The following is a 15,341-nucleotide window of genomic DNA, read 5'->3' as shown; positions in this document are numbered from 1 at the left end:
TGAAACAGTGGGTAAAAGAAAGCGGGCCGTGCATCGTCGATCGTTACATGTGGAGGATCGTAGCTAACTAGTTAACTAAATGTCGATTGTCGGATCCGGACCTCCTGGGTTTCTGTAATACTTGACATATACTCCGTACTCCGTACTTACATTGTAGATCGTGTTGTTTCTATACTGAAGAGGGGTAAGACAGCCATCCCCCTTGTAACAAGACGATCTCACACTAAACTAAACACAGTAGACGTTTCAAAGTACAGAATATCTTACACGTATTGTTGGACCCTCAACACCTTACGCTCGTACGGTGATTTCCCCATATCGGCCAATTCATCTAGTTCAACGTATTCGTGTGCGCGGACCTGTGTTTGATCGGAGTTTGAGGTACCGGTTCCTCCCAGATTAGTTGTGGATTCCGAAAGCTTGGACTTGGTGTGTGATGAGGTTAACAATCCAAAGCGGCTGCGTAAGGATCCTGCATGCTTGGTCCAGAATACATGAATGGCAGGCGTGCAGCTGACCATGAGGACCACCGCGCTTTCGATCACACTAGTTGTGGAATTGTCAGTGAGAGGCTCGCAGGGGGTTGGGACTAGGGTTGGGGCGGTGATGAGGTTGACAAACTTACGTGACAAGCAAAGCATTGGCAAAGTTGGTAGAAGATTGCGTTGACTGCGCTTCCTGAAAATACAGCCCCAATGAGCTAGCTGCGATGGCGCTATTGAAGGATTGCGGTCAGAAAATTCGCTCAAGTCAATAGGGAAGAAATAGCCGAGCTTACAGAAGTCCCGTAGCAAAGGCAAACGCCACTCCGATCTTCCTACGAAGTGGCATATTAAGATTCACGATAATTGGAATCGGGATAATGAATGCAATGACATCGATGGCGAGCGATATAGAACCACGGGCAATGGTCGCGTCTGTGAGGGCGCTGACGCATGAGAGCAAGAATGGTGGGGTTGGCTCATGAAGATCCGGGCTGCAGGAGATGCCAGCATACAACAGCGTGATCACGCCGCCCAGAGTCCCGACGACGATGAGAAATATACAGGTCCAGCGCAACCAATCCTTGATTCCAAAGACTCGGATGAGCATGAAAAGCAGAGGCAATTTCGCGCTGTAAATTGAACTGTTGCCCGAGGCGATTCCAACCGCAACAAGCTGCGAGGGAAATATTAGCAAACGACGCCTGATGAAAGGGGATAACCTGTGTGGAAGTTATCGTAGCCATACCCTTGTAAGATGTTCAATTGTTACATCGTTAGGGTTCGAGTTCAGTACTATTTTGAACTTGGTCAGTCCTTCATGTGTGGGTTCACATCAAGATGAATGAAATCCTTACCATCAAACAGTAGAGAAAAGGTGACAGAGTTCCATATCAGGAACAGGAGCGCGAGTACGCTTAAATCTGCCAAGGTAAGCTTGGCTAGCCATGGAAATTCCCACTGGAACCAGAAGGCTATACGTACAGTCATCAACATAGAGCTTTTGAAGGTGATTGAGATTGGTCCAAAGTCGAAGTGCAATAATGCTGCCAGAAAGTGCACATAACGCGCTCGCCAATCCCACGAAGACAGGGGGCTTCAAGGCGGTTGGCTGCACAATGGCCGCAATAGGGTTCATGCCTTCCATTGTATAGATTCAGCCACGACGTTAAACATATACACATAAATCACTGGTCGTTGGAAGATTGAAATGGATGGTCTCTTGGGGGAGGGCCAAATTCGACAAGAAAAGAGATTAATTAGTCCCAAGCCTAAAGCGTAATTCTCAATATCGACATAATGAGTGGTTATCTTAGATTGGAACTTACGACCTACTAATAGGAGGGGGGTTTCATGTTCTTTTCGCTACTACCCTAATTCAGAGCTAGGCAAGGTTTAGCAAGGGTATGTCATTTTGATACAGGAGGTGGTTTTATATCATGCATGTAAATAACCACATGAGAACTACTCCGTACTCTTGTATAATATTGTTTAATATATAACATGCATATACTCCGCATACGTGCAGATTACACGTAGCTGCCTAAGTACTCATGTACTCCACGGTCTGTAATTTATCCTCTTCCCTGCATATGTATGTACATACTCCCTATGTAGTGTCAAAATGACGATTCGTCACCTTAAACGAGACCGAGGATATTTTTACTAGGAACTTTTTATCCCCCCGCAGAGTGGACATAGCTTTTGGGAGTATTTGAGTAGGAACGGTGAAGCAATATGTCAATCTGGCCTTCTGCATGTCGAAGTGATGGAATGTGCCGAGGTCCGGTCATATTCCTAACTAGTGCTAGCTGAGGGGCGAAATATTAGGCACTAAAGGGACCAGGGCGTAAATCAATGTAAAATATTGCGCAATCACATTGTTGAATCTACTCGCATATAAATTACATTTTTTATCATGTTCTGCCAATGGTCTGCTAGTGGCGCTGATATTACTATTCTCCGCAACGTACCTATTACCCTTTAAAGCCTCTCCGCGTGGTACAACAGGCGAAGGTGTCCATTATATCGTATCAGTAGAATAATTGGCTGTGTAGTAAAGATTTTATGTATTTTGTCTTGTGATTGCTTGTATTTTTATGCCAACGGCGGCTGTCTTATATGCACCTAGCAAGCGCTTATCTCATTCCTTGAAACTCTATATACTTGGAAGTTCGCTGTCAACGGCCTGAAGAGGATCCCATAGTTACAGGTAGTTCTAAATCACAAGTCATCTGTCTACACCGCATTTCAGAATGAGTTCCAAGCAGCAGCCCAACCTTATATGAGACCCACCTTCAGCCAAATATATACTTCGGATATATAGCGCCCTAGAGTTGACAAGAACATTAACAGTCACAACTTTGCACCAGCTATGGCTCTCCTAGACCAGAACAAACCAGTCGCCTGGTCGTACCTGCAAAGTCACCAATTGATCCACCGATACCAATACACGACAACTACCATCAAGCCTACCATGTCTATGGCTCCAACTCCAGCTCCCATAAATCAAGTGATCAGAGGCAACTATATTAGCGAGGCGAATCGGCAAGTTACACGTCTTTCTAAAGTCATTGGACAAGACGATGTCACGCGAGAGAAGCTGTTGCACGCCTTGAGATTTTCTGGGGGTGAATGGTGTCAAAATGCCATACCACAGAAGCTGAACACATCGGCCTGGGTTTCCGACGTGAGCAATGATCACTCACCTTTTGAGTATTCATTAGCTCTATCCCAAGCGACCGGAGCAACTGAACTGCGATTTTTAATTGAAGCTCAGCCCAAGGAAAACAGCCTAGCCGCCCTCCAAGAGAGAACCTCGCGCTTGACTGACGACATCGCGACAGAGTACGGCCCCACAAAGGTCTCCCTGGACCGCCTGAACCTTGTTCAAGATCTTTTTCTCCCTTCAGGTGCCGAGGGTAACCTAGCCTCATGGCACAGCTTCGCTACCTCAAATACACTGGAAAAGTGGAAGATATACCTGAATCCACTAGCCACCGGACGCCAAAACGCTTTCAAGGTCACCCGAGAGGCTCTGGAGCGCTTGGGACTGGCTAGCTCGTGGAAATTATTAGAGAGCATCATGACTGGCGACGACTACCCCATCTATTTCTCGCTTGGCCTGTCGCCGAATCCAGAAGACGCCGAAGTCAAGGTATACGTTGCACACTGTGGCGCCTCTGCAACACAAATCGCGCAAAAACATGTCAAAATGGATCCCAATTCCAGCGTCCGTGCTATTGAACTGTTCTACTCAATTATGGCGGGTGGATCGCTTGGGCCGTACCGTGGTAAACCCGGGCTATCCTGTTTCCATTTCAAGAACAAAGATCCATCCAGGCCAGCGGCCCGTACGGTCCTCTACCCAATGGACAGCTACGCTGTAAATGATGCCGAAGCGCAGCAGCGCATCGAAATGTATATGGATGCCATTTCTGCGCCACAGCTCTACCGAGAGAGGTATAGAAATGCTATTAGTGCTGTGCAGCGCCGGCCGTTGGAGGCTGGTCGTGGCATCCATAGCTGGGTGAGTATGAAGGAGAAGTTGGACGGTACGCGGTCCAACACGTTTTATCTCTCAGCTGAACTGTACGGGTGTCTTGGAGAGGGGGGCCTGTCGAACAGTGGCCGCTGAAATACATTTTCAGGTGGCAGAGTTGGTTCGGGTAGTTTACGAAATCTACGAAATAGCCGTGATGATAGACGATGAAATGCGCATGTTGGTTTTTCTTTTGTTGGCCTTTTTGGAAGTTTGATTCAATAGCATGTAGAGATATATACATGGCATTGGAGACCTTTTCACTTCTATTTTAGTCTTTACGGCGTAAAGATGGTCGATGCCAGGGTCGAGACCGATCTCGTTGAGGACTGTTATCCCTGCGGCCTTGGCTTGGTCTTCGAGTGCCCGGAGGGCGGGCGAGATGTAGCTCGTTTTCACGACTGGTTTTTTATATTTGATGGCGGCTGAGACAATGAGGGCGTGGTGAACGTAGGGGATGAGGGAGATGACGATATCTGTCTGGGAGATGGCCGCGTAGAGGTTCTCCGGCTCATTGACTACATCGAGAGCGATAGCTGTGGTAGACTTGTAGTTTGCAGTGAGGGCATGGGCGGCACTTAAAGTGCGGCAGGCTACGGTGACCTTGACGCCTGCTTCGGAAAGTGCTTTTCTTGGGTTTAAATCGTCCTGCTCCACTGTTACTGCTTGAGATGCATTGGATGATAGGACGAGAAGTGCAGACCATTAGCAATGCGAGATGACTCATGATAGGCTATTGCAGCTGATGACAGATGGCGACATGTGATGACTATCTCTATGGGGCACTTGGTCGAGGCTAGCATCACTAGTGTCGTGTTAAGTAGACTAAGGTATTATATGTTTGTCCCCAGCAGAGCCAAACAATTGGAAATGGGAGACTAGGAAACGTTAGTTTGCGGAGAATGGGCTGCAAACTAGGAACCCACCACATTTGATAGTGAGATTTCTGTATACACTCCACGCGCAGTAATACATCATTTTCACCTACACCGTACATATATCGCCCCAGCCAGCCATCGGACACCACCGCGAGCGGCACCGGTGCAAAATTAACCAACTGCAAGTAATTTTGAAGGCAGGTCGAGGCGCTATATAAGACAATAAATATCTTGGCTGATCCGAGCAGAATGATCAGCCAAACTGGGTATGGAGCGTTGTCGGCGACGGGAACAGACTCTTTCAAATCTTGGTTTGTGAGCCGACATGATGTTTCATCACATACTAAAATTGATCGCTATAGTAACGTAAGTTAGGTGACCACCTGGCAGATACTGTACTTGACTTAGAGGCTGGCCATTCAGCCCTGGAGATCGGCGGGGCTGACGGAATTACCCCAGCCAAGACCTGCCAACCGTGAAGAACCCACCTTACTCCCGCTATCCCATCGCTATCCCAAATCTTCACTCTCAGGATTCAGCCTAGTGTATATCGCCATATCTCACATTCTGGGGTGCATTATCCTCAATATTCCAACATTTAGGCTTAAACAACCTCCGGTCCATTCTGTGTAGTTCCATTCCTGATTCCAATGACAACACAACAACCCCCTTTCCAATGCCACTTTCCCGGGTGTGACCTAAGCTATCAACGGAAAGAACATCTGACCCGACATGCTAAAAGGCACTTTCAAACAGATCGTTTCGAATGCTCCTTCTGTGATCGCGTCTTTTCCAGGAATGACACGCTACGACAGCATGTCCGCACTCATCACAAAACCAAGGAGCTACAATACTCCCGGACAATTCAAGCTTGTACCTATTGTCGCTCACGGCGGTCAAAATGCGATGGACGGTCTCCCTGCGACACGTGCTTCCAGCGAGGAATTCAATGTTTATATACCCGAATCTTACGAGGACGTCCATTGGAACAAAATCGGCCTCGAAATCCCCGCAAAAGCCCCATACCGTCGGTAGAATCGGTCGATGAATTTTATTCTCCTCCGACAGAATCCGCGGGTCCTATCCAGCGTTCAGAAAGCATTGAAAATAGCCCATGCAGAGTTGCGCCATATGTCCAGGCCTATTTCGACAAGTTTCACCCAAAATGGCCATTCTTGCACCCAGCGACGTTCGATCCCGACAATGAGCTACCCTTTCTGGCTCAGTCAGTGGTTATGATGGGCTCGTGGGCAATGATGGAAAGCAATGCACAACAGACCGCAAAGGACCTACATAAAAGACTGACCTCGTCGATATACGAGCAAAGAGTTAGTTCAGTCCTTCTTCTCTCTAAATTTCCATTTTTGTTACTAAAAAGCCATTCAGGGATAATGGGACATATCGAATCACCATTACGAGCCACACTTGCAGCAACATGGAATATCCCCATCCAGCCCCCCACCCTGGCCGATGGCAACATACCAAGGAATCCTGTTGCACCTCATCTTCTCCCTCCTCCTCAACCACGACCAGCTAGATCTGGAATTGACTCAAGCAATCCCCGAGATCCCCTCTCAACTTCTGATTTCCCTCGTGCGCACCTGTCTGAAGCGGCGCATGTTCTTCTATCCCTCAATATTGGCCCAATTCAAACCAGGAGTTGATCCCGATGTTTTTATTTGGCTTGGTATCGAGGAAGCCAAGCGTTTTGGTTTGTCATTGTACAGAGTATGCAGGCATGCCCGAGTATGCGACACCAAACTCTTGGAAGACGCGCCGGATTTCAGCCCTCGACGTGGACCACGATCACCGGATGGAAGCCTTCTTTCTTTGGCAGACCTGCAATTTGCGGTGCCGGACAGTGATGGGCTCTGGCATGCTACTTCGGATTTGGCCGCGAAAATCAGAGGAAATGAAGCTGCATATACCAATGAGAATATTGAAGACAATTGGATTTCTCAGACTGCGCGGGTTTTGCAGCCTCGTGATCAACAATTTCAGTGGATATAACGATGTTTTAATGGAAAGAACATTAATATGAATTTATATATATCTTTCACTTATAAAACTGAGCCTCGAGGTCTTTAGTGATAGTGTGTATATGTTATAGTGTTGCAGCTGTGTGTTTGTCGCCTTGGGAGATTGTTTCCGACTCTGGGATAGCGGTAGCCCTAACTAAGGGGATCCCGTCGCTATCCCATCGGTATCCCATCAGGCCTGCGGGCTTGGTATTCGGCAGCCCATCGCTATCCCAGTGGAATCCTGATAGGACAGGCGGTATCCCATCGTGATCCCAGATTGTAAATCCTAGGTCTGATCATCCCATCTACATTATTCACCCATGATTTTATAGTTTTAGTCATGGTTTTGATTCGATAGATCGCCTCAGGTCAATTGAATTTCTTATAAAATGATATTGTATCCAGTAATTCAAAGAGCATCCATATATCTCGCACACTTTCCCTACAGAGTAGCATCGATCAAGTTGCATAATCCTAGGCAATAAATTGCAATGACTGAACATCCCAAAGGAGATGGTGGTGAGTCGGGGACCCAGCCCGTTCTGGTGGAGGCCCACAACCCCAGCTCTATCATGTCCCAGCTCAGTACGAAGCACACCGGGTCTTTTGATATGGAGGAGAAAGAGGAAGTGCGAGCCATCACCGGATTCAAGGTTTGTCAAATTTATCTGAGCTTATCTTCTCATAACTAATTTTGGAAATATCAGTGGATTTTGGTTGTGACTGCTATCTTGTCCAGCCATATGCTCTTTGCTCTGGACAATACAATTGTGGCTAATATTCAACCGGTCAGTACTTCGGCGTCATGTTAACGACCAAACAACGCTAACTTTCCTTGAATTATCAGGCTATTGTAGCGCAGTTCAATGAAGCTGATCAGATTTCATGGCTCTCTGTCGGGTAGGACTCATATCCGGCCTGGAGTATAGAATATTTCTCACAGATCAATTCTCTTTGCAGATTTACCCTTTGCTCATCTGCAACTGTGCTTCCTTGGTCTAAGGTCTACGCGACTTACAATGCTAAGTGGCTTTATATCGGGGTAAGTCGATGAGGCCCGATTATGCCATCCGAAATAGAACATCGCTGATTATTGTTTAGTGCGTCGTCCTATTTATGGCAGGTTCCGCTCTGTGTGGAGGTGCACCAAATATGAATGCTATGATTGTTGGTAGAGCAATGGCTGGCGCTGGAGTAAGTACACGTTGTCCTAGCTAGATCCTACAACCCTAAACACTAACAAAATTCTCAGGGAAGTGGCATGTACTTCGGCGTCTTGACGCAATTGTCCGTCAATACAACAGTATCCGAACGTCCCTTCTATATCGGTTTGACGCAAGTAACCCGTGCTTTAACTCTATATATATGCTAATTGACTTCCCTTTCGGATAGTGCTGTCTCATGGGGTATTGGAACAGTCACTGGTCCAGCCATTGGAGGCGCATTCGCTGAAAGTGCCGCCACTTGGCGTTGGGTAGGTTCTCAGCAATCTTAGCATATAAACTCATATTATGCTAACCATGCCTAGGCCTTCTACATCAATCTCGTGATTGGAGCAGCCTTCGCCCCGGTGTATTTCCTTCTCTTGCCTTCATTCGAGCCCCTCCCAAATGCTACCTCCAAGGAAAAGGCAATGAATATCGACTGGGTTGGCAGCGTCCTTTTTATTGGTGCCTTAACAACCTTGATCATGGGCATTGACTTTGGAGGTGTGGAATGGAAATGGGGCAGCGGTCAGTCAATTGCGCTCTTTGTAGTGTCAGGGGTGCTCTTCATCGTGTTTGGGGCACAGCAGACCTTCTTCATCTTCTGCAATGAGCAAACTCGACTGTTTCCAGTTCACTTTCTCAAGAGCCGCTCCTTGTTGCTTTTATTTATTCTCAACAGTGAGTCAACCTCTTTACAAACTGCCATCGTGGTGCTCTGCTAATCCATACCCTTTGTCTAGCGAGCGCCAGCAGTGGACTGTTTATTGCGGTTTATTATATCCCATTGTTTTTCCAGTTTACACAGGTCAGGATAGCCACATTGATCTTTATCTATAAGGTATAGGAACTAATACTATTGTAGGGAGATACGGCCGTTCACACGTCGTTGCGTCTTCTACCTTTCGTGTTGGTTCTTATCTTCACGATTATTGCCAATGGCCACATGATGTCCAAGTTCGGTTACTATATCCCATGGTACTTCTTCGGTGCTGCTTTTGAGCTTATCGCCGCTGTTTTGATGTGTATGTTCCCTGGAAAGCCACCCTTGTTCCCATTGGGATGTATATACTTGATACTAATTGAGATTCAAATTCAGATCGCGTGAAGGCCGATACCTCTGCTAGCGCAATATACGGATACACGGCTCTGATGGCGCTGGGCGTTGGTGCCTACAATCAAGCAGGCTATAGTGTGGTACAGGCAAAGGTACCGAAAGCTGAGATTCCATGGGCTTTGGGCTATATGATGGTTTGTAAGTGGACCCTATTTCATATGTCCCTTCTTTGTCTTCGGACTAATGTTCAATAAACCAGCCCAACTGGGGGGCATTGTCTTAGCCTTGGGTATAGCTGGTGCTATCTTCGTCAACAAGACAACAAAAGAACTGCTACGGTTGCTCCCGGATGCCAATCCTGCCGATGTCAAGAATTCTATCGCGGGAACGTCTAGTGGATTCTTCAAGACCTTAACCAAGTCACAACAGACCGCAGCTCTTGACATTATTGTTTCAGCCATCGACAATGTGTAGGTCTCTCTTCTTTGTTGAACTATTTATTCTTCGACGGTGCTTGGTGACTCACTCAATTGCTAACCTTTTCTTCCTAGATATGTTCTTTTAATTGTTGCCGGTGCGCTCGGTGTCCTCCTCTCTCTCTTCTTGAAGGTGGGTTTGCTCTACCATCATCTATTGCCACGCCACTGACACTTTTTCTATCTAGCGTGAAAGATTGTTCATGGAAGCAGCAGCCGGTGGTGCCTAGAATTTATATTTGAAGACTCAAGTGAGAGACTTATTTGCCCCATGAGTCAAAAATTAAATGTTTCTGGCGAAGGAGTATTCCTACTATAGAGTAACTAGAATCTCGTGATAAAACGTTTTGGTTCTTAGGTATTTTTTTGGTCCTTCAACGATGTGTCAAAAGCCGTATGGTCTCTGCACAATATATGTTGCGGCTAAGGGCTATTTCCAAATAAGCCAGATTCATCTCCGATCCGAATTTGCCTAATAAATCATTCATGAATGAACAATTAATCGTTTGAATATCTCTCATGTGTCGCATCACCCATAGTAGTAGACCTGTACAGTCTTCCTCCCCCCCTCTCTTTCATAGCTACACGGCTTTCCAGTATATTCGCATTGCTTCATTGACACTTAATCTCTATTAATCAGTACAAATTCAAACAAGTTCAGTGAGCCTAGGGGCTTGCACACTTCGAAGCAAGCATACGAAAACGCATGACCCCTATATCGATAATTAAGATTCCTAATATTTACCGCCCTTTATGTGGAGTTGTTTTGCTGCCCAAGCCCTACAGTGAAAATGACCCGAGCTGGCGTTCGACCTTGGTACGCGAGGTCTGTACTCAACAAATGCTACTACCGGCTATATCACCACAACTGGGCTGAGGATAGTACGTGGCCGGAACATTCCTTTTGCGCTGTTTGACCAATCCTATGTTGACTTGGGGGTTGACACTCTGGAGGAATAGAGGCTTTGGGATTATCTGTCAACCGTTGGTGCTTCGGGTTTCATAACCGTACTTTGAAAGGCAAGATGATGATGGCTGTAGAGAGGCCATAATTACGGCCGAGGCCTACTTCAAGGACCGGGAAATAGTCGAACTAGCCTTCGCCTATACGTCAGATAGAATAGCAAGCATAGGTGAGCTCGATACCGAGGCCCGTCAAACAGTTCATTTTACACCGGATGCTCGGACGGTTGCCTTGTCAGTTGTAGCCACAGATCACAAGCTTATGGGAAACGGGTTCGAGGTTGAACGGAATGAGCAGGCTCGGTATGAGAAGTTTAGGCTTTCTGCCACTCTGCCCAATGAACTAGCCCATACCGTTGGTTATAACCGGCGAGAGGTATGGTGTAAGGATGATGCGTCTGCGGAAAGCTGCCAGCGGGTGTTAGAGAGTGACAGAGTATAAAACCCCCCGACTGGTTCGAGGCTTGTCGGTATTTACATGCGGTGTCGGGAGTTCTACCATGTCAGGGTATTATATGAGCCGGATGTTTCTCAAGAGACATAAATGGAGCTCTCAAGTCAATCCTTGGATAAGTTCTATATCAGGATCAGGATAAACCGCCATCGATAATGATATTCTCGCCCATGGTGCCTACTTTTCTACTAGACCCCATGACGTTCAGCCGCTCTATGGCTCTAGCTGGAGATAACCGCATTACTCCAACGGCGGTTAACCTGGCCTTATTGCTTCACACATGGCCATCCAGTCACTCAATGAAGACAAGGTTCACCTCCTCTTGAAATCCGATGTCTATTCTGAAACACTATACACGGGCTGTGTCATGCTGCTGCTGTGTAAATTTTGTAAGAAGTCGGTGGATCCTGCGTGCAGGGATCCTTCGGTCATATGCCGATGGACCTTGCTGGGCGAGGTGGGTTCCAGGATAAGAAGACAACGCTTGTAGATGGTTCAATACCTCAAATCGAGTAAGTGAAGCGAATTCAGTCCTAGGTAGGCTTTTGTCAGTGGCACTTCATTTCCATGTAGATTTTTGAATGTATGGAGGATGTAAACATTCGGCGATCATGGTGGGGCATAGTGGAGCTGTACCTTATCAAGTATAGAACCAAGTATAAGAATAGTTTCTTTAGGAAAATAATGAAATATGATAGGTTCCAGAGGTCAGTCCTTTCTTTAATTTGGAGTGCAGTTGGAGTTGTACATCGAAGAGGGGTAGACAAAGGACCTTGCAGTCAGGTATCAATGTTGTACTGGTACCTAGTACTTCCATCACTGCGGGCATCACCATACAACAACCAGGTACCCTGTACTACCCCGCCATTACAGTCACTTTGGGTCATCCATTCCAACTGTTCTTATCGCAACACATCCCGTACATCCCCTTCATCAACTTCATCTACTTCCACTTCTACGTTTCAGTTCTCTTTTATGCTCTTTATCTTCATTACTGTGTTTCTTTGCCCTTCCAATATTCTCACGCCTTTTACCTAGGTATGCCCTTACTTCCAGTCACGCACCTGACTATCCTGACCCATCCGGCTCCCCGCAGACCCACCTTATCACTCTATTTGGGCATTCTGAGTCTCTGCCTAGGACTCTCTGCCTAAGACTCCCAGTATCTTCCGACCCTCCCTTTTCTTTTCTATTTACCTGCTCTATATCTCCGTCTCTGCTTCTAACTCTGCTTTTTTTTTTGACCTTCTTCCCTACGGCTTGGGCTATCCCTAAGCTCCTGTTTTCGCCGCACCCGTGTGCTCTATGAAATTTACATCGACGAAATGACTGACGATCCAGACTCGCCTCATAGGCGTTTCCTCCGTGCACAGACTGCTTCGAGTCTACAATATCCGACTCTTCCACCCCTGACAGCTTCTGTCGAGGAGTGGTTGTCCCGTTCACGGCCTACCAATATGACGTCAGATCAACTTTCTGATCATTCAGCCAAGACCCTGAGTGATAGCTGGGCAACTCTGAGTGTATCTGACATACGCTCAGAGGATGGCAGCCACTCCGAACAAACTGATACAGGCTCGTTAATCGACCAGGCCAGCCCTGACGACGTTTCAAGCCTCGACGAACGCTACAGCGGTAGCGAGGCCGAGGCGCAGGATGAAGACAACCAAGAGGATGATGGGATAGACAGAGATGAAGTGCAGTGCACTGGATCAGTCTCCCAGGAGCTGCCTGCCCTCTTTGCCGCCAGACGAACCACTATTGATGACAGCACCACAACCACAAAGCCCTCCTTCCCCCACACCAGTGATTCGATCGAATTTGTGGAACCCGAGAAGTGGCCTGAGATCGAAAGAGTAGAGCTCAAGCATACTATCCGCATCTTCGAAGGTGCTGCAGCCTCAGAATTAAAGGGTCGACTGCCCTACAATTCAACTGACTCCATCCTCATGGCTACGGTTCAACAGACCATGACGAAGCAGAGCCTCGACCTGGATAAACCTTTCCGCGTGCTCTATGTCGGACAACCTGGATTCCGAAACATCATTCTCGACAAGATCGGCGATGTTCTGGTATCAAGCTCATGTGCTGGTTCAGAGACCAGCTCGGCCGAATCTTCCCGATATCATGTCGTGCCAACCTCATTTGGCGCCGGGGCTGTCCCCAACTTTGCGGAACTTCTCCCGATTCATGTTCAGCTGGTGGTTGATGAATGTCTGGAAGCCACGGCCGATCCCCACGCGGATCGACCCAATACACTTCACCTGAAGTTCAAGAATCGGCCTGTCTGCACCTCGGCTTGGAATGGGTCTGACTACCATGTAACATCTGCAACAGATTGGACTCTACCAGATGTAGCAATTCTCTTTGTCTCCGGCCTCGATGATGCGGCAGCCGTCAAGACCCAGCGCCTTGCCCATATATTCCTAGAACGTCATGGAGTCCCGGCGATGGTGATTTCAGAGGAGCCACTGTGGAAGATGGCCGGAGAGGTGATCCCTCTTAACCACAACAGTTTGCACACATGCTTGGAATCCCGCCATCCAGTTTCCGGGGAGACCGCAGTCCTCCGACGGTATCCTATCGATTTGAAGACTTTTGAGAGCATCACGCCTGGTCAGTTGAATCGAAACCTGGCTTCTCTCGTTGGCTTGTATCCAAGGAAGGCGCATAAAGTTACTGCCGATACTCCCAAGCCTCTTCAGAGACACATATTTGCGGATCTCGAGAAGTATCCTGGTAATTGGCTCCCGCCTTCGTATGCCACACGGGCCCGAGAGTTGGGCCCCACGCTACGTCTGGTTACTTTGACTCTCATTTCGGCCATTGCCATATCTATTGGGTATGCGGCTGTTAGAGTCTTGGTCGTCTTTCTAGTACAATTCTTTGCTGGATCGGCTTTGTCCAATGCATCGTTCCCAGTGGCTTCCCATATACCTCCAACCTCTGTTCTGACTCTGGATCGAGTGGTACAAACCTCAATCTCCACACGGCCGTCAGCTCCTATGCGGATATCATATGTGCCCTCTTGGGGAAATTCAATTCCCGAAGGTGTCAACGTGCCAACTATCTCTACCGCTAAATCATCGGGAGCGACGAACGAATTTGAGCTTCAGGTTGTTGGAGACTGCCATGTTATCATCAAACCCCCACATAAGTTTGCGTCGTCCAAAAAACAGCCACAATTTAATGTTAGCATTCACAGAGAGAACAAGCCTCTTACATACGAGCTGTCTCAGCTGTTTGATGGAGTCTATACACTGAAATTGAACCGAGAGGATGCGTACGGGTTGCTCAACTTGACGATCACAACCAAGTCAAAACAGCCAATCAGCCAGACCATGGCTCTTGACTTCGGAACTCCGTGGCTGAAGATCGCAAACTGGAAGCGGGCAGCACAGGGAATTTCTTCCCAGTTCGCTAAGGAGATTCATACGGCTCAGACTGGCTTGACTGAGGTATGCGGTCGCCTCTCCACCGATTTACAGGTGATCGTGGGAGATGTGGTGAAGAGAACCCATCTCTTGCGCCGCGATGCCGAAAATCTACGCCGTGAAAGTCTAAATGCACGCGATGCAGTTTTATCACGGTCAAAGCAAATTTCAGAGATCTTGACTCGCAATACTATCCAGCGGTTCCGAAGTGTTTCTTCTGTGCTGCAAACGCGGTCTGGTCGCGTGAACAAGGAAACCAAGGGCCTCGTTCATGATGCATGGAGCCGAATTGGGAAGTCAGCGACAAATATTGACCTTCGCAGTATGATGGATCGAGTGCGCAACGTTAGGAAATGCAATGCGCTGGATCGGGCTCAGTCGCGTGCTCGACATGTTATGGGATTACGGCCCGGCAAACCCAGGGATTGCTCAACCCGTGGCTCGAAATGATGAACGAACTTCCTTCACGACTTTGTATTTGCTTTTGATTTTCTCTCTCTATTAATGAGTTGGCTGAGTATTGGTTTTTGTTTATGGGCGATCAGGATTGGTGGGTGGCAACTGTACTGGAAATGGGGTTTCGCGTAAACTATTCAGTCGGCGCAATGGTATCTCTTATTTAAATCGTACTCCAACTTTGGCCTTATCTGACAGTACCCACTGCAATAGAATATTGATTTCTTTTCTTTGATGTGTGTTTCTGTTGCATGTACTCCGTAGTTCACATTTATATGGAGTACACTATTGGCAGACGAGAGCGGTGGCGGGTTCTGCCAGATATGGGACCCAAACTAAGTATTAATTTTTCCCCCCTCATCGCCGCTTTCTCT

At 47.4% G+C, this 15,341-nt stretch overlaps 7 protein-coding genes across 7 annotated transcripts; 5 read left to right on the top strand and 2 right to left on the bottom strand.

The window, feature by feature from the left end:
• Positions 1 to 263: 263 nt before the first annotated feature.
• Positions 264 to 1,629, bottom strand: N7487_007770 (uncharacterized protein; the record flags this gene model as incomplete). Its single annotated transcript, XM_056875500.1, has 6 exons — positions 264 to 546; positions 626 to 715; positions 779 to 1,158; positions 1,231 to 1,277; positions 1,340 to 1,405; positions 1,467 to 1,629. 6 exons carry the CDS (start codon positions 1,627 to 1,629, stop codon positions 264 to 266), a joined length of 1,029 nt encoding a protein of 342 aa, XP_056727688.1.
• A 1,227-nt stretch (positions 1,630 to 2,856) lies between these two features.
• N7487_007769 (uncharacterized protein) lies at positions 2,857 to 4,119 on the top strand (the record flags this gene model as incomplete). The annotated part of the gene is made up of 1 exon (XM_056875499.1): positions 2,857 to 4,119. The coding sequence occupies one exon, from the start codon at positions 2,857 to 2,859 to the stop codon at positions 4,117 to 4,119; it is 1,263 nt and encodes a 420-aa protein (XP_056727687.1).
• Positions 4,120 to 4,164: 45 nt separating this feature from the next.
• Positions 4,165 to 4,750, bottom strand: N7487_007768 (uncharacterized protein; the record flags this gene model as incomplete). The annotated part of the gene is made up of 2 exons (XM_056875498.1): positions 4,165 to 4,671; positions 4,727 to 4,750. 2 exons carry the CDS (start codon positions 4,748 to 4,750, stop codon positions 4,165 to 4,167), a joined length of 531 nt encoding a protein of 176 aa, XP_056727686.1.
• Positions 4,751 to 5,699: 949 nt separating this feature from the next.
• N7487_007767 (uncharacterized protein) lies at positions 5,700 to 5,936 on the top strand (the record flags this gene model as incomplete). The annotated part of the gene is made up of 1 exon (XM_056875497.1): positions 5,700 to 5,936. The coding sequence occupies one exon, from the start codon at positions 5,700 to 5,702 to the stop codon at positions 5,934 to 5,936; it is 237 nt and encodes a 78-aa protein (XP_056727685.1).
• Positions 5,937 to 6,371: 435 nt separating this feature from the next.
• N7487_007766 (uncharacterized protein) lies at positions 6,372 to 6,911 on the top strand (the record flags this gene model as incomplete). The annotated part of the gene is made up of 1 exon (XM_056875496.1): positions 6,372 to 6,911. One exon carries the CDS (start codon positions 6,372 to 6,374, stop codon positions 6,909 to 6,911), a length of 540 nt encoding a protein of 179 aa, XP_056727684.1.
• A 502-nt stretch (positions 6,912 to 7,413) lies between these two features.
• On the top strand, positions 7,414 to 9,890 carry N7487_007765 (Major facilitator superfamily domain general substrate transporter; the record flags this gene model as incomplete). Its single annotated transcript, XM_056875495.1, has 14 exons — positions 7,414 to 7,575; positions 7,630 to 7,710; positions 7,770 to 7,822; positions 7,883 to 7,964; positions 8,024 to 8,116; positions 8,175 to 8,209; positions 8,315 to 8,396; positions 8,451 to 8,808; positions 8,871 to 8,935; positions 8,993 to 9,152; positions 9,227 to 9,382; positions 9,444 to 9,654; positions 9,736 to 9,793; positions 9,849 to 9,890. 14 exons carry the CDS (start codon positions 7,414 to 7,416, stop codon positions 9,888 to 9,890), a joined length of 1,638 nt encoding a protein of 545 aa, XP_056727683.1.
• A 2,512-nt stretch (positions 9,891 to 12,402) lies between these two features.
• Positions 12,403 to 14,961, top strand: N7487_007764 (uncharacterized protein; the record flags this gene model as incomplete). The annotated part of the gene is made up of 1 exon (XM_056875494.1): positions 12,403 to 14,961. One exon carries the CDS (start codon positions 12,403 to 12,405, stop codon positions 14,959 to 14,961), a length of 2,559 nt encoding a protein of 852 aa, XP_056727682.1.
• Positions 14,962 to 15,341: the final 380 nt, after the last annotated feature.

Source organism: Penicillium crustosum, assembly GCF_028827405.1.
Source record: "Penicillium crustosum strain IBT 35664 chromosome Unknown utg000003l_segment0_segment0, whole genome shotgun sequence".
Taxonomy (NCBI): domain Eukaryota; kingdom Fungi; phylum Ascomycota; class Eurotiomycetes; order Eurotiales; family Aspergillaceae; genus Penicillium; species Penicillium crustosum.
The sequence above is the reverse complement of the archived record's forward strand: the minus strand, read 5'-3'. Positions and strand labels throughout refer to the sequence as shown.